Below are 24262 nucleotides of genomic sequence, written 5' to 3' on the forward strand. Positions count from 1 at the left end.
ATATAATACATAGGCCTACTACTACTACTACCACCAATAATTATAATAATAATAATAGGGTGAGTATTGGTAAAGTGGGACACTTTCTGAAACCCCCCCCAAAATGATGCAATTCTAAATAGGTTAAGAATTAAATACAGAATGGATGATTGTCTTGAGACCAATATCGACACTGGCAAATTGGGACACCTTGATTGGCAAAGCAAGACACTTAATTCTTTAATATAAAAATAGAGAAATTAGAGAGTAATACAAATAATGTTTTTATAAGAATAAGAGTAATTATATCAAGTATCAAATGTATTTATTGACATCTTTGTCATATGAACGTTAGTCCCAGTCAATAGCCCCAATTTTATATTTTATGCCAACTTCATTGTATTGAAATTTGACAGAAAGACTACCGATTAGGCTATACTTTTGCACGGCAATGGCTCCCCCGTCTGTTTCATTAAATGAACTGGCAAAATAACCACGGAGAGGACTGTGGGTTATTAGTAGATGGCCATAGTTTTTCAATACAATAGTAGTAATATTTTATCCTGATATTGAATGTGCAACATTAGGCTTACACCAAAAAAATCACTATTCCATAAGATTTCATGACAGGGGACAGAATGATGGTCTTGCGCGCCCAAGTACACCTTAAAGTCTTGGCCAATGAGGTCTCAATAAAGACGTGTCGAAATTAAACTATTACGTCAAATTCAATATGCATGCGTCAGGGTTTTTCCACCAACCGGTACTTCAGAATTAAACAACTATAAATATGCATGAAAGGAGTAGATACGAATACGTGTGGCAGATAAAATGCGAAACTAATTTTAAACAGCCCATGCCGCCCTCACCTGCTTAGTTAGTTCCGCTGAGACCAACGCAGCACCTCAAAACTCATGTCTTATATCAAAACTGTACCTGCCCTTACTCGGGCAGGCGTGGATATAAACGTCAGAAGACTGAATACCCTTTCTAACCGAAGAGCACAGTCCACTGTCGCCTCAACTCAGGCAGACCAGGATGTCACCAACAGAGAATCTTACTCTTCAAGGAAAAGCAGAAATGCTTCCTCCTCTCCAAAGATCTCTATTGACTTTGAGCTGACACAGGAAGCATACAAGAGTAAAAACAATTTAGAACTGCTCAGAAGTTTGGTGGTTTTCAAACTGTGCTCTTATGACCTTTTGGTTGATAAGAATAAGGAGGTATGGTATAATATCTGTGTGCTGAATCTGCATTAAGTTCGTATTTGTTTTGTTGTTGACAAGCTCAAGTTGGTGAGACACATAAACTGTATTAGAGAAACTTTACTGCATGTGATCTCTGTCTCGCAACATCCTGCTGAAAAGGATTATGCTGACTCATAATAGAAGACAACACAGAAAGCCCAAATTACTTTCTAAATGCAGGAGAATCTGCATTTTATAGAATATATAAGAAACAGAATATAATGGAATAATTTTTTCCTGTGAGGGAACTCTTATTTGAAGTGGTATAAGAAAACATAAACATAGTTGTTTAACATTCAGTTAACCTAAAGGGTGTGCATACAGGTGCAGGCAGCAAGGAATCTATTACCCCTCTTCCAGTAAATCTGTCATCTACCTAGCATGCTGTGTGCCTATCACTAGATAAGTTACCACCAAGCGGTCTATTTAGAGTGTGGAATTACTCCCTCTTATAGAACATAACTGTGCCTGACTTGCCTGGCCCCCTTCCCACTGTTTGCTGTCACCTTGAGGTTCTCACCTCAGTGAAATTTCCAAAAACTGCAAAAGACGGTGTTCATGGCAAATGCTATAACAATGTTATGTAGCATTTATAAAGGCTTTATTACCATTATTACCACACAATTATTGTCTTGATTCAATCCGTAGCACTGAAGATCCACAGTAATGGCGTGATTGAAATTTAAAGGAAATGTTTACTTGTTTGCGGGGACGCCAATCACTGTAAACGCTTTCATTTAAATCGCGCTATACCGCAGATCCTCAGCGCTATAGCTTGAATCAAGCTCTAAATGCATTTCCATTTTTTTCTTAGCTGATGGATATCAGTAAGTTCCTACTGGGGAAGAAGGCATTTGAGCAGTTTATGAAGTTGACATTCTATGGTCAGTTTGTGGCGGGAGAGGACCACAAGTCCATCAAGTCTCTGATTCAAAAGAACAGGGCCTTCGGAGTAGGCTCTGTCCTGGACTACAGTGTAGAGGAGGACCTCACACAGGAGGATGCAGTGACTAAAGAGATGGAGTAAGTAAATTGCTTATTACCCTAAAAATGCTGTTCCTAACCTATATAAAATGCTGTTCCACAACTTAATCAGAAGGAATATGAGTGGTTGTTTGATGAATGCATTTCCTGTCATCAGTTAGGTTTCGATAAGGATTAGGGAACATAGAAAGTACTGCAGTTCTGTGTTGTTCACTTCTGAAAGCACACAGGCATTGTTTTAAGCAAACAAAGTTCTATTTTTCACACATACAGATTTAGTTCCCCAAACTAATGTAATTTCCTTATTTTGTATAAAGTCAAAGGCATCCCAATCTAACCAGAGTGAATGACCACAAGTATGATTTTCCCCTTGTTTGTAGCCAGGGACACACTATAATTTGATATCCCTCTTAGGATGTAAACACTAGTCTGTCCAGACCCCATTGGTCGGTTTGGTCAAGGCCCTCCTCGGTGGATTGGCTGGCCTCTCGGAACTCACTCTTCAGGAATTCTGTCACATGAGTTGATCCCAGCTCTGATATAAGCCTGTATGACAGGCCAGGAAAAACTTACACAACTGTTCTCTCTGAGGAGAGCTATAGTTTTGATGTGTGAGATAATGGCACTATGTACTCACACTGTGAGTTAGTTATGCTAAGGACATTTGTTTTTCTTCTTAGCTTAGTTTCCTGGCCCCTCTTTGAAGGACAACTTTAACTTTGAGGTTATATACCTACAAATAAATAAATAAGACATTTGGTTGGCATTTAGTCCAGTGAGAGAGATAAATAAAGCCGCTTAAATTGAAATTGAATTGAGGACGCTCTCTCTCTCTCTCAATACACATACAGTCACTTTATTGCTCTGCTTAATTTTCTCCTTTGTCTTTACTTTGTCTGCCATCAAAAGACATGGCCATCAAAGTCTCAGTCAGGCCTCTCTGTTGGTAAAAAAACAGACCTGCAAGGCATATGCTAGAGAAAGGTAGCTAGTCTACTTTGATGCAAGACGACTGCTATAGTAACGTTCGTGCTTGACATGCACTCCTATGACCCTCCAAAGAGAATCGCACTGATCAGCTAGAGTAGGACACAAACAACAGGAACGCTTGGCCTTCAAGGAGAATAAAATAGAAAAGTATAGAGGTTTCACAAGCTCATACATGTACACACAAATATGCAAACCAACAACCAAACCATCACTCAGACATTTACAGTTCCATCCCAAGCATGTAAAACGTCTGGCACTTACAGTCCAGACATGCCATCATACCATTCAACCTCCTTCTGTTTAAACGCACTGACAGTGACGTCCAAAAACCCACCAAACCTAGCACCAATAACCACCAAAATACCCAATATAGTGTCCTGTGACGTCAGCCCTTGTGTCCTGTGATCTGTGATGGTGTAGTGTGTCTGAGTGCCCTTTTAGGAAGGTCAAAACATTGGCAGGGAGACAGCTCAGCTTCAGTCAATCTGGGGCCACCTGTGGGTAGATGTGTGCTATATACACTGGCTTGTGCCTCAAGGGCAATATGGTTCATAGAATGGTATTTATTTCTAGAAGTGGAACGGGGCTTGATGTGTGGTCACCAAGGAATTGAATGTGTGTGTGTGTGGAGAGAGAGAGAGATCTCTTATAATACTTTGTGTCCATAACAAATTAATCAATTCTCCTCTCTTTTCTTTTCTCATTGTCAGCTCATGTGTGTCTGCTACAGAGAAAGAAGGCATGAGTAAGTCCGTCCTTGCCTTTTTTTGCTCTCATTTGAGCCCAAACTATATGATGCAACTGGTTGCAATAGGGAGGGATGCTGATGTGTTTGCTTCCCCCTGCAGGCATGGACCACAGAGAAAAGCAGTACAAGGCTCACCAACAGTTTGGGGACCGCCGAGGGGGAGTGACCGGCGCCAGGACATACTTCTACTCTGATGAGGCCAAATGTGACCAACACATGGAGACCTTCCTAAAGTGTATCAAAGCATCTGGTACACCTGTGGATATAAACAATACGAAAAGGCTGGGTGGTTGGGATGGAGTTTTTTATTCAGTGACTAATAGTAATTACCATGTACCAATTTTTTGTTTCTTGGCATCGTAACACTCACTAATGGACACTCATGAATGCAAGACCGTAATTATTAATCAGCAACATATCCCTCTATGGAACCTTACTGTTTAGACAACATTATGCAAAATGCATCAGCTTCCTATTCCCATGAATTTATATATTGCTGTTTTTGATTGATATTAGTGTGGCTTACACTGAGCATTTGTGACCTATCAACCTTCATCCAGGTGGGAGCTCAGTGGATGGCTTCTCTGCCATCAAGATGACTGCACTGGGACGACCTCAGTTCCTGGTAGTTAAGGGGAAACTCACCTCATTCAATATCAATGTGTAGCGCACACTTAGCTGATAGTTGACTCTCTGGTGAAGTGCTATAATGCTTGTGTTTTGCTCTCTACCGCTATAGCTCCAGTTCTCGGAGGTGCTGGTGAAATGGAGGCGTTTCTTCAGCTTCCTGGCGGCACAGCAGGGGAGAGATGGCATGGAGGCTCTGGAGCAGAGGCTAGAGCTGCAGCCACTACAGGTATACAGAACACACAGGGTTGGGGAGTAACGGTTCCGTTACCAGCAAAAATATTGTAATCAGATTACAGATACTTTTGAAAAACTAGATGATTACTTATAGGACTACTTTTCAATTCAGAAAGAAAGTTCTCAATGACTGTAACGAGTGCGCTGAGAGTCGGGAAGCAAGTGTTTTTAATAAATAAACAACAACAAAAAATACGAAACACAAACAACTCACCGACATGAAACCGTTAATAACACCTGAGGAAAGAACCAAGGGGAGTGACAGATATAGGGAAGATAATCAAGGAGGTGATAGAGTCCAGGTGAGTGTCATGGGGCGCTGGTGCGCTCGACGATGGTGACAGATGTGCGGGATAATCAGCAGCCTGATGCCCTAGAGGACGGAGAGGGGTATACGTGACAGTATCCCCTCCCTGACGCGCGGATCCAGCCGCAGGATGCCGACAAAGGAGACGAACCCGGGGATCAGGAGCGGACCGGTCACCCCTGCTGAAGCGCGGGAACCTGTCACGTAGGCTGAGGCACGGGAACCTGTCGAGCTGGCTGGGGCGCGAGAACCTGTCAGACCAGCTGAGGCAGGGGAGCCTGGCGATCCGGCTGAGGCATGAGAGCCTGACGAGCTGGCGGAGGCAGGGGAGCATGTAGCGGCTCCCGGACCCGACGTCATTTACACTGACAAAAAAAACAACACTCTCTGATACTTCCCTTAGTGAGGTGTTATTCTGTAATGATGGGGCGGGGAGTCGGGAAGCAGGTGCAGGTGAAACGTTTTAATAAAACAAAACCAAGAACACGACACTAACATAAGGCAGTACACCGAGACACAAGAACAGAGTCAATAACACCTGAGGAAAGAACCAAGGGAAGTGACAGATATAGGGAAGATAATCAAGGAGGTGATGGAGTCCAGGTGAGTGTCATGAGGCGCAGGTGCGCTTGACGATGGTGACAGGTGTGCGGGATAGTCAGCAGCCTGATGACCTAGAGGCCGGAGAGGGAGTATACGTGACAATGACATTCAAATCAGAATTGAAAAAAGGCGCAAGTTTAAATTTGTTCGGCGTGAGCGAGTCTGACCACAAGTCAGAGACCACTGTGTATAACGACACAAGGCGAAACCCAGATGCAGACACAGGAGGCAGATGTTTTGAGCTCTGATATTTATTATAGTCCAAGGATGGACAAAAGGCAGGTCGGGGACAGGAAAGAGTTTATAGCCAGGGCAGAGTCCAAAACGGTAGAGGGCAGCAGGCAGGCTCGAGGTCAGGGGCAGGCAGAGTGGTTAGGCAGGCGGGCTCAGAGTCAGGACAGGCAAGGGTCAAAACCAGGTGGACGAGAAAAAGAGAGACTGGGGAAAAACAGTAGCTGAGAGAAAAACTCTGGTTGACTTGGCAAACAAGATGAACTGGTGCAGACAGACAGAAAACACATGTAAAAATACCCAAGGGATAATGGGGAAGATGGGCGACACCTGGAAGGGGGTGGAGACAAGCACAAGGACAGGTGAAACAGATCAGGGTGTGACACTATGCTGACACACCAAATGTGTTTGATGGATCGCAGGAAAATAGGAATAGGTTTTGTAGGCTACAGTCCAAGCTATGTCTTCCAATGGTGCGACTGCTGTCGGCATCAAAAGATTATCCAACTTGAATAAACGCTTGGAGTTAAGGACAACAGCACTGGTGGATATCACTTATTATTAATATCTACATAGCACATTGATGTGAATCACACTGCTGCTCTCTCATTTAGCTATTTGTATTTATTACAGATCCCCATTAGCTGCTGCCAAGGCAGCATCTACTCTTCCTGGGGTCTAGCAAACTTAAGGCAATTGTATATAATTTAAAACATGCCATTATATTTCACAACAGATTAAGTGTGTGCCCTCAGGCCACTACTCTACTATCACATATCTAAAACACAAAATCCATGTGTATGTGTGTATGTTACCGTGTGTATGTGTGTGTCTGTGCGCCTTACAGATTGTGGTTGTTGGGGATCGCAGTTCACCAATGTATATGTGTATTTTAACCCAATAATGGTAGAATTTATGAAGTTTAAGCTGCTTATTAATCATTGTTTTTGTGACCAGTGGACAGTCAGTGAAAAATGAAACAGCTTTAGTGCGGTTCCCAGCCTATCGAATAAAAGTTTGAGGGAGTTCCTCCTTTCTAAACTCCCTGTGGTATTGTGTTCAATACTGTCAAAAACGAGTTTAATTTAAGTGGGGCTTTTATTGCTCAATCTAATTCATGCTGATAAAAAAAAAAAACAATTCCATAGGCCTAACAGACACATGCTCAAACTCGCACACTTTTGATAGAATTATCCCAAACAGCTGCAAATTATCGGCATATCAAAGTGTCACCAACAAAAATTGAAGCAATAGGCCTATAGCAAATGCAGCATATGGTATTCATTTGTCACATGCAAATTGCACTTTTCAGTAGTGCTCAAAGCATGCCATTCCATGAGCGCAGCATTTCTTTTTCAACTTGAAGCAATGACCCCAATCAGTCCTCCATGACAACAAAACATAAACAACAGAGTAGGTTATTAAGTCCTTATTGTTTGGGTTAAGGTCAGGTAAAACATATTGGCTAATCTATATTTCCAAGTCTTGAAGATCAAGGGGTATTAATTAATTGGAATGACAGGACATCTGACAGACTTTGTTTTTTTAATGTAAATATATGGCCTACTTGTATTATTATCTGTAGTAGAAAGCAATGGGTTAGAAGAAGCCTACATAACCAACACATAAAGTAAAATGCAACATCCATTTATGGCCAGCTATGTAAACTCTAATATGTATTTACCCTGCAATAAATGTCATTCAATTGGTCATATTCATTTTTGTCTTCTTCTAATGCCTCTTAAGCGGAAAGCAAGCTAAAAGTAACTGAAAGTAAACAGATTATGTTACTGAGTTTGGGTAATCCAAAAGTTAATATTCTGATTACAATTTTTGGAAGGTAACTAGTAACCCTAACGGATTATATTTAGAAAGTAATCTACCCAACCCTGAGAACACAGTTGCTGTTCTTTAGGTTTTATAATGACTGTTTAGGTGATCACCCCTTGTTTGACCTATTTGATCCATTGAGATAACAATGTCGTACTATATATATATGGTCAAAAATGCCTATTTGTCCATACAGGAGTTTATGACCACGCTGGGAGCCACAGGTGACTTCTATGGCTGGTTCACTGGAGAGAAACAAGGATCGGGGTAAAAATAATACCACTAGTTAGAGAAACTGTATTATGTCATAAAGCAGTAGAATAATTGCCCTTGCATACTTTGTTGAAAAAGCCCCTTACAACAACTATATTTGACTTACTAAAAGCGGTCTCTCTGTGCCCCTGCAGAACCATTGACAGGCTGGACTGGAACAGCCTGATCGACGACAGAATAAAGATATCAGATCTGCTGGTTGTCCCAAATTTAGAGGTAAGCAAGGCACGGCAATGGCAATGAAAGTACTCTAGAAGATAAACACCATTTGGATTTGTTTCAAACTTAAGTGGTTCCGTAAACACCTCCAAACCCTGTCAATTGTTTGAGTAAATACGTTGATAAGATTGACCATTCAGTTTAGAGTTGATCCCAGAATGGTGAATGAATGTTTGAAAGGAGTTACACCTCCTGTGACTCACTGGGCCTGAAATGGTTTGAATTGGCACGCCATTCCCTATGTAAGCATTAACACATGACAGCTGTGAAATTCCAAGGAATAACCACACACCTCAGCGGTGTGAGAAGGCTTGAGGCCGTGTGTTAATACTTACTTATCTTAGACAAAGCCATTCTGTTGAAGGTAAAGGCCCTCAGGTCTCTGTGTGTGTCAGCTGTCTCCAGTGTTAGCTCAGACAGTGTGATTCATTGAGCCTCAGGTAGGCTTGTCCTTTCTTTGTTTGTCCAGACTGGTCAGCTGGAGCCCCTGCTCAATAAGTTCACAGAGGAGGAGGAGAAACAGATGAAGAGGATGCTCCAGAGGCTGGATGTACTTGCCAATGTAAACACAGGGAGGTCAAAATGCTATATGAAACCATGCCATGTTTATGTTATCTTCAGCAATGTTATGCTATGTCACGTTACATCACGCCAGGTCATCTTATCTCATAATTAGCTACCAGTTCAGTTTCCTTGGTTTATTGAGAAAAGCTCTGAGCTCATGTGTGGATTGAAGTGGAACTCACCTGTCCTGGCTGTCTGTGTTGCAGCATGCAGAGGAGCACAGTGTTCGTCTGATGGTGGATGCAGAGCAGACCTACTTCCAGCCTGCCATCAGCACACTGACTGTGGAGATGCAGAGGATCTACAATAGAGGGAAACCTGTCATCTTCAACACCTACCAGTGCTACCTCAAGGTTAGAGACCCATTACGTTGCTATCCTTCCAAGTCTTGTTTGTTACATCACAAGGAAGTTGAAGCCTGGGAGCTGAGGCTACCAGAGACCCCGCCACTGAGTTTCTATGCTCATACTGTATGTAGTCATGTCTTACCAGCAGCTCTCTGAAACACATAATTTGAAGGTTTGCTTATAAACAGCTTATACGCCATGATTATACAGATGACCGGTGTCCCTAATATCCCTCCTTTACTTCCTCCCTCTCGCTTTCTCTTCCATTGTAGGAGGCCTATGATATCGTGACCATGGATGTTGAGTTGTCGAGGCGTGAGGGATGGTTTTTTGGGGCCAAGCTAGTGCGTGGGGCTTATATGTATCAGGAGAGGAGCAGAGCGGAGGAGATCGGATACGAGGACCCCATCAACCCTGACTATGAGACCACTAACGTAATGTACCACAAGTAAGGGATGGATGTGCTTATTTAGTTACTCAATGTGCTTAAATACATACTGTACTTAATACATTCTTCAATTCGTATTGAATAGCAATTGTTTTTAAGAACCTGTTAAAATGCTGAATGACCTATAAACTAAACTCTCTGACTTGAACAAAAGTAGAGCACTATGGGGAATTTTTCAGTCACAGCTGTGTAACATCGTTTCACACAGAGAGCATTTTGGTTAGCATTTTGTTATTTTAGTCATTCAGCAGCCACTCTTATCCAGAGCGACTTACAGGAGCATCTATGGTTAAGTGCCTTGCTCAGGGGCACATCGACCAATTTTTCACCTAGTCGGCTCAGTGATTCAAACTACAACCTTTCAGTAACTGGCCCAACGCTCTTAACCACTAGGCTACCTGTCGTTTACTTAACATGTCTGTCATGTCTGTACTTTGTAAGGTGTCTAGACTACATCCTGGATGAGATTGGACTGAACAGAAATGCCAATGTCATGGTTGCTTCTCACAATGAGGACACAGTGAAGCACACCCTCAGGAGGCAAGTCTCATTACTGCACTGCATGGCCTTAGCTTGACACAGACACACTGAGGATGGCTCTCTGCCTAGTTTTCCTGCTCAAACTCTAACACACATGGTTATTGCATTTCTATAGTGATTTTCTCATGTTTAAAGCACATACTATGTACAGTCGTGGCCAAAAGTTTTGAGAATGACACAAATATTAATTTTCACAAAGTCTGCTGCCTCAGTTTGTATGATGGCAATTTGCATATACTCCAGAATGTTATGAAGAGTGATCAGATGAATTGCAAAGTCCCTCTTTGCCATGCAAATTAACTGAATCCCCCAAAAACATGTCCACTGCATTTCAGCCCTGCCACAAAAGGACCAGCAGACATCATGTCATGGATTCTCTCGTTATCACAGGTGTGAGTGTTGACGAGGACAAGGCTGGAGATCACTCTGTCATGCTGATTGAGTTCAAATAACAGACTGGAAGTTTCAAAAGGAGGGTGGTGCTTGGAATCATTGTTCTTCCTCTGTCAATCATGGTTACCTGCAAGGAAACATGTGCCGTCATCATTGCTTTGCACAAAAAGGCCTTCACAGGCAAGGATATTGCTGCAAGTAAGATTTCACCTAAATTAACCATTTATCAGATCATCAAGAACTTCAAGGAGAGCGGTTCAATTGTTGTGAAGAAGGCTTCAGGGCGCCCAAGAAAGTCCAGCAAGCACCAGGACCGTCTCCTAAAGTTTATTCAGCTTCGGGATCGGGGCACCACCAGTACAGAGCTTGCTCAGGAATGGCAGCAGGCAGGTGTGATAGCATCTGCACGCACAGTGAGGCGAAGACTTTTGGAGGATGGCCTGGTGTCAAGAAGGGCAGCAAAGAAGCCACTTCTCTCCAGGAAAAACATCAGGGACAGACTGATATTCTGCAAAAGGTACAGGGATTGGACTGCTGAGGACTGGGGTAAAGTCATTTTCTCTCATGAATCCCCTTTCCGATTGTTTGGGGCATCCGGAAAAAAGCTTGTCCGGAGAAGACAAGGTGAGCACTACCATCAGTCCTGTGTCATGCCGACAGTAAGGCATCCTGAGACCATTCATGTTTGGGGTTGCTTCTCAGCCAAGGGAGTGGGCTCACTCACAATTTTGCCTAAGAACTCAGCCATTAATAAAGAATGGTACCAACACATCCTCCGAGAGCAACTTCTCCCAACCATCCAGGAACAGTTTGGTGACGAGCAATGCCTTTTCCAGCATGATGGAGCACCTTGCCATAAGGAAAAAGTGATAGCTAAGTGGCTCGGGGAACAAAACATCGATATTTTGGGTCCATGGCCAGGAAACTCCCCAGACCTTAATCCCATTGAGAACTTGTGGTCAATCCTCAAGAGGTGGGTGGACAAACAAAACCCCACAAATTCTGACAAACTCCAAGCACTGATTATGTAAGAATGGGCTGCCATCAGTCAGGATGTGGCCCAGAAGTTAATTGACAGCATGCCAGGGCGGATTGCAGAGGTCTTGAAAAAGAAGGGTCAACACTGCAAATATTGACTCTTTGCATGAACTTTGTGTAATTGTCAATAAAAGCCTTTGACACTTATGAAATGCTTGTAATTATACTTCAGTATTCCATAGTAACATCTGTCAAAAATATCTAAAGACACTGAAGCAGCAAACTTTGTGGAAATTAATATTTGTGTCATTCCCAAAACTTTTGGCCACGACTGTACAGTTGAAGTCGGAAGTTTACATACACCTTAGCCAAATACATTTAAACTCAGTTTTTCACAATTCCTGACATTTAATCCTAGTAGAAATTCCCTGTCTTAGGTCAGTTAGGATCACCACTTTATTTTAAGAATGTGAAATGTCAGAATAATAGTTGAGAGAATGATTTATTTCAGATTTTATTTCTTTCATCACATACCCAGCGGGTCAGAAGTTTACATACGCTCAATTAGTATTTGGTAGCATTGCCTTTAAATTGTTTATCTTGGGTCAAACGTTTCGGGTAGCCTTCGGCTTGCAAGCCTCCCCCTTTTTCCTCCAAACATAGCGATGTTCATTATGGCCAAACAGGTATATTTTTGTTTCATCAGACCAGAGGACGTTTCTCCAAAAAGTACGATCTTTGTACCCATGTGCAAACCGTAGTCTGGGTTTTTTATGGCGGTTTTGGAGCAGTGGCTTCTTCCTTGCTGAGCGGCCTTTCAGGTTATGTCGATATAGGAATTGTTTTACTGTAGATATAGATACTTTTGTACCTGTTTCCTCCAGCATCTTCACAAGGTCCTTTGCTGTTGTTCTGGGATTGATTTGCACTTTTCGCAAGTACGTTCATCTCTAGGAGACAGAAGGTGTCTCCTTCCTGAGCAATATGACAGCTGCGTAGTCCCATGGTGTTTATACTTGCGTACTATTGTTTGTACAGATGAAAGTGGTACCTTCAGGCGTTTGGAAATTGCTCCCAAGGATGAACCAGACTTGTGGAGGTCTACAATATTTTTTCTGAGGTCTTGGCTGATTTCTTTTGATTTTCCCATGATGGCAAGCAAAGAGGCACTGGGTTGGTAGGTAGGCCTTCCACAAATACATCCACAGGTACACCTCCAATTGACTCAAATTATGTCAATTAGCCTATCAGAAGCTTCTAAAGCAATGATATCATTTTATGGAATTTTCCAAGCAGTTTAAAGGCACAGTCAACTTAGTGTATGTAAACTTCTGACCCACTGGAATTGTGAATTATAAGTGAAATAATCTGTCTGTAAACAATTGTTGGAAAAATGACCTGTGTCATGCACAAAGTAGATATCCTAACCAACTTGCCAAAACTATAGTTTGTTAACAAGAAATTTGTGGAGTGTTGATGACTCCAACCTAAGTGTATGTAAACTTCCGACTTCAACTGTGTGTGGAAAGCTAACGTGTCCCTTTCACCATTAGTGCTAGCTAGAGCTGTTTGCACATACAGTAACAAAATGTGTCCAAAAGAAGTCTCTATGCCCGGGTACCTCATCTCTTAGCTTCATGGACTGTGTCTACGTCACTGTCATATACCATACAAATATAACTTACATTTTTCCTTTTCCTCTTGTTGACACAGGATGAATGAGTTGGGCCTGACTCCCACGGAGAACAAGGTGTACTTTGGACAGCTGCTGGGCATGTGTGACCAAATCAGCTTCCCATTGGGTGAGACTGACTGACTGATTGGTTAATTTATTGATTGGTTAGCTTCCCAATAGTCCAAGTTTGCACTTCCCATGCCTACAGGACAGATTATTGGAATGCAGGGACAGACAGAGCTCTCTGACCTCACAGAGCACTGTTGATTTGATGGCCTATTGGCCCTGTTTAGATTCAATAGGATTAGTATCGGTATTTCCCAATAGCAGTCAGTTATTTGTGTTGACACATGGAAACTCATGACCCTGCAATGTGCACATATGGAGTTCTGGGACTTCCACTGACACATTATTGACAAATTGGCCATGTCTGTTGTTGGCTCACAGCACTAGCTTGTCAATCACAGACATTGTATTGAACTAAATCAGGGATGGTCAACTGAGGTGCTGGGGAGCCACAGGATGTAAAGGCTTTTGCTCAAGCCTAGCGAAGATACTACTGGTTCAACTTTGTGTGGTCTAATATTTAAGTGCACAATTAGTTGAATAAATTCCCAACTTACTAATTCCATTACACTAGCCAAGTATAATATTTTTTTGGTTTGTACTGAAAAGCTGCCCCAATATATGTCATTCTCTTCCCCTCTGTCTCTCTCCCCCAGGCCAGGCAGGTTTCCCTGTCTATAAATATGTTCCATACGGGCCGGTGAATGAAGTGATACCGTACCTATCCCGTCGTGCCCAGGAGAACAGGGGATTCATGAAGGGTTCCCAGAGGGAGAGGGAGCTGCTGTGGAAGGAGCTAAAACGCAGGCTGGCCTCGGGACAAGTCTTCTACAGACCTCAGCCTGAACCGGGACTATGAAATCACAGCTAGCTAGCTGTCTGTGCTGCTTACTCTCTTTCTAGTTCTCTCTCTTTCTGTCTCCTATCTCTCTTTGTCATGTTCTCTGTTTTATTCTTATTGATTACCCCTCTCTCTGTTAATCTCTTCCCCTTCCCCCTAGCCATCTTTCTCCCTCTCTCTTTCCCCCACTTCCCGTTCTTCCTCTCTCTTAATTCTCTCTGTGAGCATTCCTCTTGGTGTCCTCAGCATCCTCAAAGCGCTGCATACATCATATGGGCATCTTTACTACTCTAACAGGACTCCCTAAAATGTCAGGCTGGCCCAGTCTACCCGTCACTCGCTGCTTTTTATAGCTCTATTTATCCTTTATCCTGGAGAGGGACGACAGTAATAAAAACATAGCAGGCTTGATTTAAATGGCAGTAAAAGATCCATCAATATCCCTTTTACTTTATAATGCTTCTTGAGAATACAAAAACCTCTGAGGAGTATTTCTGTAGATTTCCTACATAATGTTTTAAAGATAGTATAGTGTTCTTTGGAAATGTATACTGTACATAAATCTAGGGTGAGAATGTATACTGTACATAAATCTAGGGTGAGAATGTATACATGTCTACACACACTAGTGCCTCTAGTACTGTATTAAATATTGCTCTCATAGACATAGCTTGTTTAGTTTGAATCAATAAGAGTTTTTTGGAACTAAATTGTGTAAAGGGTCTGGAGGGTTGGTTCTCCGGTAGCCTAGTTTCTTTTGTGTTCATATCCAGGGATGCAATTACAGTATTGTATACGATTCTGGACATCAAATAACTGATACTGAGTGTGCTATTTATTTGTCCATTTGGCATGTAAATTAATGACATTTTAAATATGTTGGATTTTACACTCCAACCTTGTCTCTTGTAAATATAGTTAAGCTATCTGTGAAAAGTCGTTAATTTTGTTTATTCAAAATGTGTTTCACGAAGTGAGTTTATAATCAAAATGGCTGACAAGAAGAATGTATGAAAAAATGCACAAGGCCTCAACAAGTCTTGTACAAGTTGAAAGTAAATTGAGAAATCACAAAGTTATTGTCCTCTTTTGATAGCCCAGCTTTTAAGTTAGACTCCCAGTATGGGTCATTTTGTATGAATGCACACAACTTCGAACTCTCAACACATCAACAAGTCTTGTTAAAGAAAGCAAATGGAGAAATCACAAAGTTATTGTCCTCTTTTGGTAGCCCAGCTTTTAAGTTAGACTCCCATTATGGGTAATTTTGTGTGATAATTGTAGGCTAATGCCTGTTTCATTACTAACAGTCTATTAATATTTCAGTCAGAAACGAATCATGCTTCCCAATAATTATCACCCTGCGACTCTGCAGATGTTCATTAAATTGCCTGTGATATTGTTATTTCACACTGAATAGGGGAGGGAGAGGATGTGTCATTCATTGTAGGCAAATTGGTCAGAAAAACTCTTTGTGTTACAGAAACAAGAAAAATGCATTGTCTAATGTGCTCAAAGTGCTCAATTCAATCTGTATTGTTATAGCTCGAATTACATTTAAAGGCAGTGTTCCCATGTTCGCGGAGACTGCATTCACAGTAAATGCTGCAAATGTTGGCTCATTCAGAAATTGCCTTTCAATGTCAAAGCGGATCTTCCGCGAAACTTCAGCAATACGTTTCTGTTCTCTGTTTTTTTTAAACTGTTCTTTTTGACTTTCAGGACATGTTTTTTTTTCTCTAGTAAGGAAACAATGGAACTCCAGATCCACTGACAGTACCTTCTAAACTGAGCTGTTCCTAATTTCCTTTATGTAATGAATGTCGACGTTTCTTATGCAAGAGGTTGACTGGAATCACTTTACATGTGGGCAGCAGGTAGGGTGGCATGTAGCCTAGTGGTTAAGAGCATTGGACCAGTAACTGAAAGGTTGCTGGCTCGAATCCCAAAGATGACTTTGTAAAATCTCTTAATGTGCTCCTGAGCAAGGCACTTAGTCACTCTAGATAAGAGTGTGTACTAAATGACAAAAATATTAAGTGCAGTGTTGTTTCATGAGAGCCCCTGTGGTGGTGGAATGGTTTAGACTTTTTGTATGTTTTGCTTGGGCATTGACTAGAGCAGCGAAGTCAGGTATAGTTTCTGACGTCGCTATGCGCAGGATTGCTGAGAGGTGAGAGTCAGTAAGAGATGATCTTGTTTGTGGTTAGGATTTAAAAGGGTGTGGGACCTGAAGTCAGAAATGTCCCTTTTCAGGACCCTGTCTTTCAAAGATAATTCTTAAAAATCCAAATAACTTCACAGATCTTCATTGTAAAGGGTTTAAACACTGTTTCCCATGCTTGTTCAATTAACCATAAACAATTAATGAACATGCACCTGTGGAATGGTTGTTAAGACACTAACAGCTTAGGCAATTAAGGTCACAGTTATGAAAACTTAGGACACTAAAGAGGCTTTTCTACTGACTCTGAAAAACACCAAAAGAAAGATGCCCAGGGTCCCTGCACGTGAACGTGCCTTAGGCATGCTGCAAGGAGGCATGAGGACTGCAGATGTTGCCAGGGCAATAAATTGCAATGTCCGTACTGTGAGATGCCTAAGACAGCACTACAGGGAGACAGGACGGACAGCTGATCATCCTCACAGTGGCAGATCATGTGTAACAACACCTGCACAGGATCGGTACATCTGAACATCACACCTGCGGGACAGGTACAGGATGGCAACAACAACTGCCTGAGTTACACCAGGAACGCACAATCCCTCCATCAGTGCTCAGACTGTCCGCAATAGGCTGAGAGAAGCTGGACTGAGTGCTTGTAGGCCTGTTGTAAGGCAGGTCCTCACCAGACATCACCGGCAACAATGTCGCCTATGGGCACAAACCCACCGTTGTTGGACCAGACAGGACTGGCAAAAAGTGCTCTTCACTGACAAGTCGTGGTTTTGTCTCACCAGGGGTGATGGTTGGATTCACGTTTACCGTCGAAGGAATGAGCATTACACCGAGACCTGTACTCTGGAGCGGGATCGATTTGGAGGTGGAGGGTTCGTCATGGTCTGGTGCGGTATGTCACAGCATCATCGGACTGAGCTTGTTATCATTGCAGGCAATCTCAACGCTGTGCATTACAGGAAAGACATCCTCCTCCCTCATGTGGTACCCTTCCTGCTCATCCTAACATGGCCCTCCAGCATGACAATGCCACCAGCCATACTGCTCATTCTGTGCGTGATTTCCTGCAAGACAGGAATGTCAGTGTTCTGCCATGCCCAGCGAAGAACCCGGATTTCAATCCCATTGAGCACGTCTGGGACCTGTTGGATTGGAGGGTGAGGGCTAGGGCCATTCCCCCCAGAAATATCCGGGAACTTGCAGGTGCCTTGGTGGAAGAGTGGGGTAACATCTCACAGCAAGAACTGGCAAATCTGGTGCAGTCCATGAGGAGGAGATGCACTGCAGAACTTAATGCAGCTGGTGACCACACCAGATACTGAGTGTTACTTTTGATTTTGACCCCCCTCCCCCTTTGTTCAGGGACACATTATTCCATTTCTGTTAGTCACATGTCTGTGGAACTTGTTCAGTGTATGTCTCAGTTGTTGAATTTCGTTATGTTCATACAAATATTTACACGTTAAGTTTGCTGAAAATAAATGCAGAGGACGTTTCTTTTTTTGCTGAGTTTATGTGGATTTCCCTCAACTGCAAGATAAAGAATGGTTGGCTGATTTTGCCTTCACCGTGGACATCATGGCCCTCATGAATGAACTGAATTCCAAATGACAAGGGAAGGGCCTTTTTGCACATCAGATGTACAGCCTTGTCAAAGTCTTCAAGGGAAAATTACTCCTCCTGACCCGTCAAGTAGGTGCCAACAATCTCACCCACCTTCCGACACTACTAGTCTGTTTCCTATCAGATGACCAGCGGGAGAAGTATACATCACTGCTGCATGCTTTGAACGGTGAGTTTTCTCATCGTTTTGAGGATTACAAAGTGTGGGAAAATGACATGCTGTTGGTTTCCTCTCCTTTCACCTTCAATGTGGATAACGCTCCCACTGACCTGCAACTTGAGCTTTTCGATCTTCAGTCTGATGCAGTGATTGGAGAACTATTCAAAATAATGTCACTGACAAGGTTCTATGCATCTCTCGATTATTAACAAAACTTTCCAAAGATTAGGAGTCATGCTCAGAAGATGTTTGTACTATTTTCAGTGATGAAATATAACAAGTCAAGGCACAGATTATTTCTTACTGACTCTCACCTCTCAGCAATCCTGCACATAGCGACGTCAGAAACTATACCTGACTTCACTGCTCTAGTCAATGCCCATCAGAAACTTCACTCCTCACACTGATTGAGTAGTTTAAATGTAATGTTGCGCTCTCTCTCTTTATGGTGTTTTTGTGCATACCCATTAACGAGAGTTATGTCAGTGGTGCTGAATGCACAGTGAACTTTTCCCTCCATGTAGTTCATTGCATGTTTAATAATGAAAATACCTACATGGATGTGGTTAATTTGTTAAAAAAGTCAAATAAGTACCATATCTGGACATGATTTACAGTAGATATATCTGTCAACACAGTCATACACATGTTGTATAATCCTGTAATATGATTCTTGCCCGCGATGGCAAAAATATATTCTAATGTGGCCCTCCAGGCCTACCCTAAACCCACCCCAATTTGCATACCACCCCAATAGATCCACAGACGATGCAATTGCCATTGCACTGCACACTGCCCTATCCCTTCTTGACAGTATACCTATGTAAGAACGCCTCATTGACTACAGCTCAGCCTTCAACACCATAGTATCCAAGTTCTACTAAGCTACATGGAATTTTTTAAGGTCATACCAAGGATCCATTTGCTATTTGATTTTGAATTTTCAGTGCTATTACCCCATACGAACACATTGAATAACAGATTTACAACATGGAACAACAGATATCTAAAGGAAGTTTGTTCTGAAGTGTGTTATTTTTTACATGTTATTAAACCCTCATTTTTGGCACTAAACCGTCTCCATTCATTTTTTCAACTGGTACCGGGGGACCTTCAGACTAGTTTGTGATGCCTGTGGACGTCTGTGTTCGTGAGAGTCTCGCCTTTCCACAGAGGAGTCATATTAGTGTGTTGGCCAAACTGTTCGGCTGCTACAGACAGAAGTTGACAGATTGGCTGTACCAATTTACGAAGAACACCGTCGTGTTCGTGAGAGTCTCATCTTTCCATAGAGGGGTTATAGTGGTTTTTAGGCCAAACTGTTCCGATGCTACAGAACATTTTGTGAGAAAACCGATTTTTGGGATGTCTCATGGTCTGACAAACGCTCTAGCTCTGTCAACTTTCACCGCAGATGCAGAAGTGTGATATAGACGGATGCGGTGAAATTTTATTTCACCTTTATTTAACCAGGTAGGCTAGTTGAGAACAAGTTCTCATTTGCAACGGCAACCTAGCCAAGATAAAGCATAGCAATTCGACACATACAACGACACAGAGTTACACATGGAATAAACAAACATACAGTCAATAATACAGTAGAAAAAAAGAAAAACAAAAAGTCTATATACAGTGAGTGCAAATGAGGTAAGATAAGGGAGATAAGGCAATAAATAGGCCATGGTGGTGAAGTATTTACAATATAGCAATTAAACACTGGAATGGTAGATGTGCAGAAGATGAATATGCAAGTAGAGATACTGGGGTGCAAAGGTGCAAGATAAATAAAATAAATACAGTAACGGGATGAGGTAGGTAGATGGGCTGTTTACAGATGGGCTAGGTACAGGTGCAGTGATCTGTGAGCTGCTCTGACAGCTGGTGCTTAAAGCTAGTGAGGGAGATATGAGTCTCCAGCTTCAGTGATTTTTGCAGTTCATTCCAGTCATTGGCAGCAGAGAACTGGAAGGAAAGGCGACCAAAGGAGGAATTGCTTTGGGGGTGACCAGAGAGATATACCTGCTGGAGCGCGTGCTACGAGTGGGTGCTGCTATGGTGACCAGTGAGCTGAGATAAGGCGGGGCTTTACCTAGCAGAGACTTGTAGATAACCTGGAGCCAGTGGGTTTGGCAACGAGTATGAAGCGAGGGCCAACCAACGAGAGCATACAGGTCGCAGTGGTGGGTAGTGTCTGGGGCTTTGGTGACAAAACGGATGGCACTGTGATAGACTGCATCCAGTTTGTTGAGTAGTGTTGGAGGCTATTTCATATATGACATCGCCGAAGTCGAGGATCGGTAGGATGGTCAGTTTTACGAGGGTATGTTTGGCAGCATGAGTGAAGGATGCTTTGTTGCGATATAGGAAGCCGATTCTAGATTTAATTTTGGATTGAAGATGCTTAATGTGAGTCTGGAAGGAGAGTTTACAGTCTAACCAGACACCTAGGTATTTGTAGTTGTCCACGTATTCTAAGTCAGAGCCGTCCAGAGTAGTGATGCTGGATGGGCGGGCAGGTGCGGGCAGTGATCGATTGAATAGCATGCATTTAATTTTACTTGCATTTAAGAGCAGTTGGAGGCCACGGAAGGAGAGTTGTATGGCATTGAAGCTCGTCTGGAGGTTAGTTAACACAGTGTCCAAAGAGGTGTCAGAAGTATACAGAATGGTGTCGTCTGCGTAGAGGTGGATCAGAGAATCACCAGCAGCAAGAGCAACATCATTGATGTATACAGAGAAGAGAGTCGGCCCGAGAATTGAACCCTGTGGCACCCCCATAGAGACAGCCAGAGGTTCGGACAACAGGCCCTCCGATTTGACACACTGAACTCTATCAGAGAAGTAGTTGGTAAACCAGGCGAGGCAATCATTTGAGAAACCAAGGCTGTCGAGTCTGCCAATAAGAATGTGGTGATTGACAGAGTCGAAAGCCTTGGCCAGGTCGATGAATACGGCTGCACAGTAATGTCTCTTATCGATGGCGGTTATGATGTCGTTTAGGACTTTGAGCGTGGTTGAGGTGCACCCATGACCAGCTCTGAAACCAGATTGCATATTGGAGAAGGTACGGTGGGATTTGAAATGTCGGTAATCTGTTTGTTAACTTGGCTTTCGAAGACCTTAGAAAGACAGGGTAGGATAGATATAGGTCTGTAGCAGGTTGGGTCTAGAGTGTCACCCCCTTTGAAGAGGGAGATGACCGTGGCAGCTTTCCAATCTTTGGGAATCTCAGGCAATAGGAAAGAGAGGTTGAACAGGCTAGTAATAGGGGTTGCAACAATTTCGGCAGATAGTTTTAGAAAGAGAGGGTCCAGATTGTCTAGCCCGGCTGATTTGTAAGGGTCCAGATTTTGCAGCTCTTTCAGAACATCAGCTATCTGGATTTGGGTGAAGGAGAAATGGTGGGGGCTTTGGCAAGTTGCTGTGGAGGGTGCCGGGCAGTTGACAGGGGTAGGGGTATTCAGGGGGAAAGCATGGCCAGCCGTAGAGAAATGCTTGTTGAAATTCTCAATTATAGTGGATTTATCGGTGGTAACAGTGTTTCCTAGCCTCAGAGCTGTGGGCAGCTGGGAGTAGGTGCTCTTATTCTCTATGGACTTTACAGTGTCCCAGAACTTTGAGTTTGTACTACAGGATGCAAATTTCTGTTTGAAAAACTAGCCTTAGCTTTCCTAACTGCCTGTGTATATTTGTTCCTAACTTCCCTGAAAAGTTGCATATCACGGGGGCTATTCGATGCTAATGCAGTACGCCAGAGGATGTTTTTGTGCTGGTCAAGGGCAGACAGGTCTGGAGTGAACCAAGGACTATATCTATTCCTAGTTCAATTTTTTTTGAAGGGGGCATGCTTATTTAAGATGTTGAGGAAGGCACTTTTAAAGAATAACAATAATAATAAATGCAAAAGCTACAACTGACAAACTTTCATGGGGATGTTTTTATTATGCTAATTCGATTTCTGCGGGGATGCGGAAATCAACCTTAGGGGTTAAAGACGAAACTGAAGGAAATTGATACCAACAATTGAAATGATAATGTATATTGTTGATATTACTTCAGAATGTGCTGAATGGTTGAACAGAAAAACATGCCTTATAAATAACTGTTTTTAAATTAGTCATTTGTGTTAGTCTCTGGCATCCTGTTTCCCCCACAAAAATATCCACAAACTGACATGGTACTCTCCTAATGGAAGACACAAGAACCAGATTGACCACCTGATGATCAACGGCAAGTGGAGAAGTTCGCTGAGGGACGTCAAGGTGCGAATGGGGGCAGATGTCGCCAGTGACCACCATCTTGTGACTGCCAACATCAAACTAAAGCTGAAATGTTCAGGACCACCAACAAAAGGAACAACAAGATTTGATGTTGGCATGCTGAGGGACCAAACCGTCAACAAAACCTTCATAATGCAAGTTCGCAACAAGTATCAAGCCCTTTCAAACAACACAGAATAAGGTGAGGAGGAGACTGAGGAGTATATATATATATATATATATATATATATATATATATATATATATATATATATATATATATATATATATATATATATATATATATATAGGAAGTGGGATAAAATGGTTAAAGCTAATAAACCTATGGAGATTTAGCTGTCATATGAACCATAAAAGCTTTGAATTGATAAAAATACTCCGTAAACTATCAAAGAAATATATCATAAACAGAATCCCCATTGTCGATTTATACTTTTCCCAAATAGATGTAATTCTTTTGTTACCCGCCTATACTTTCAGTGACAAACATATTTAAAATCTCATCTATCTATATAGATATACTGCAGTGGTGTGTGAGACAGCAGGGGTTCAAATTGTAGAACCCAGTTCCTACATTTGAATATAAAAAGGGATTTTATCAATCAAAACTATGCTACATTTTATCTCTGGGACCCCCAGGATGACAAATCAGAGCAAAATTACTGAATGAAAGTACATTATTTACCTTCAGTGGTGAATTTACATATCAAACCAGTTGCAGTAATTAAAGTTTTTTGTTGTTGTGCTTTCTCCTTAAACAATAGCATGTTATTTTTTCATTGTACTAGCTACTGCAGTCATTGTACTAGCTACTGCAGTTAGCTACTGCTACTGCAGTTAGATTAACAAGAATTTAAGCTTTCTGCCCATATAAGACTTGTCTATATCTTGGAAAGTTTGCTGTTACTTATGTCATTCTACTCACATTAGCGCACGTTAGCAACAACTGTTCCGGTATAGGGACACCGATCCTGTAGATCCTTCTGAGGTTAACCTCTACGTGATCAGTGTGCCCCCCAAGGAAATGTATTAATAAACCAATTAGGCATATTTGGGTAGTCTTTATACAACATTTTGAACAGAAATGCAAGGGTTCATTGGATCCGTCGAAAACTTTGCACCAACAATGCTTCCATCTAGTGGCCAAAATCAAAATTTTGCCTGGGCTGGAATAATGCATTATGGCCTTTCTCTTGCATTCCACAGATGGTATTTTTTTATGTTTCTCTTTGTATTATCTTTTACCAGATCTAACATAGGAATATGTCTTCTTATCACAATCACACCATGAGTAGTTAATCATAAAACATACAATGCCGCCTTTCTTCTTCCCAAAGAGTTCTTTATGCCTGCCTGCGCGATGTACTGAGAACCCAGCTGGCTGTATGGATGGGGACAGCATATATCCAGAGAGAGTTATGATTCCGTGAAACAGAGTACGCTACAGTCCCTGATGTCTTTCTGGAAGAAGATCCTCACCCTGAGCTAGTCTACTTTATTGTCCAGAGACTGAACATTAGTGAATAATATACTCGGAAGTGGTGGATGGTGTGCATGCCTCCTGAGTCAGACTAGAAGTCCACTTCGAATATATCTTGTTTGCCGACGGCATCTTGGAGCAGCCTCTGGGATAAGTTCATAAGCCTTGTGGGGGGTACGAAGAAAGGATCCAATTTGAAAGTTGTATTTCTGGTCGGAATGCTGGAGAGATACCACCACTGATATCCAAAAGTTATTTCTGGCTGTATGTAACACAAAAAAATATTCTGGGCTAATAACGTAAGAAATAACACACAAAGAAATACTGCAAAGTTGCGTAGTAGCTAGAAGCAGAGCTGCCATGTCTGTCAGCGCCATCTTGCCTCAAGTAAAAAATAAATCTATACATGCAAC

At 42.2% G+C, this 24262-nt stretch overlaps 1 protein-coding gene across 1 annotated transcript; it reads left to right on the forward strand.

Moving 5' to 3' along the window:
* Positions 1 to 713: 713 nt before the first annotated feature.
* On the forward strand, positions 714 to 15757 carry prodhb (proline dehydrogenase (oxidase) 1b). Its single transcript, XM_014171223.2, has 14 exons — positions 714 to 1202; positions 2041 to 2249; positions 3911 to 3945; positions 4049 to 4198; positions 4509 to 4573; positions 4688 to 4804; positions 7980 to 8050; positions 8191 to 8272; positions 8745 to 8837; positions 9046 to 9192; positions 9459 to 9634; positions 10076 to 10174; positions 13259 to 13347; positions 13943 to 15757. Exons 1-14 carry the CDS (start codon positions 894 to 896, stop codon positions 14143 to 14145), a joined length of 1845 nt encoding a protein of 614 aa, XP_014026698.1. The 5' UTR covers positions 714 to 893; the 3' UTR covers positions 14146 to 15757.
* Positions 15758 to 24262: the final 8505 nt, after the last annotated feature.

Source organism: Salmo salar, chromosome ssa24, assembly GCF_905237065.1.
Source record: "Salmo salar chromosome ssa24, Ssal_v3.1, whole genome shotgun sequence".
Taxonomy (NCBI): domain Eukaryota; kingdom Metazoa; phylum Chordata; class Actinopteri; order Salmoniformes; family Salmonidae; genus Salmo; species Salmo salar.

Excerpts from the sequence above, each read along its gene's own strand:
- prodhb (XM_014171223.2), top strand. The coding sequence starts at position 894 with ATGTCTTATATCAAAACTGTACCTGCCCTTACTCGGGCAGGCGTGGAT. Across the intron at positions 4,574-4,687 it reads TGGGACGACCTCAGTTCCTG|CTCCAGTTCTCGGAGGTGCT; the intron begins GTAGTTAAGGGG and ends CTACCGCTATAG. Across the intron at positions 8,838-9,045 it reads GGCTGGATGTACTTGCCAAT|CATGCAGAGGAGCACAGTGT; the intron begins GTAAACACAGGG and ends TCTGTGTTGCAG.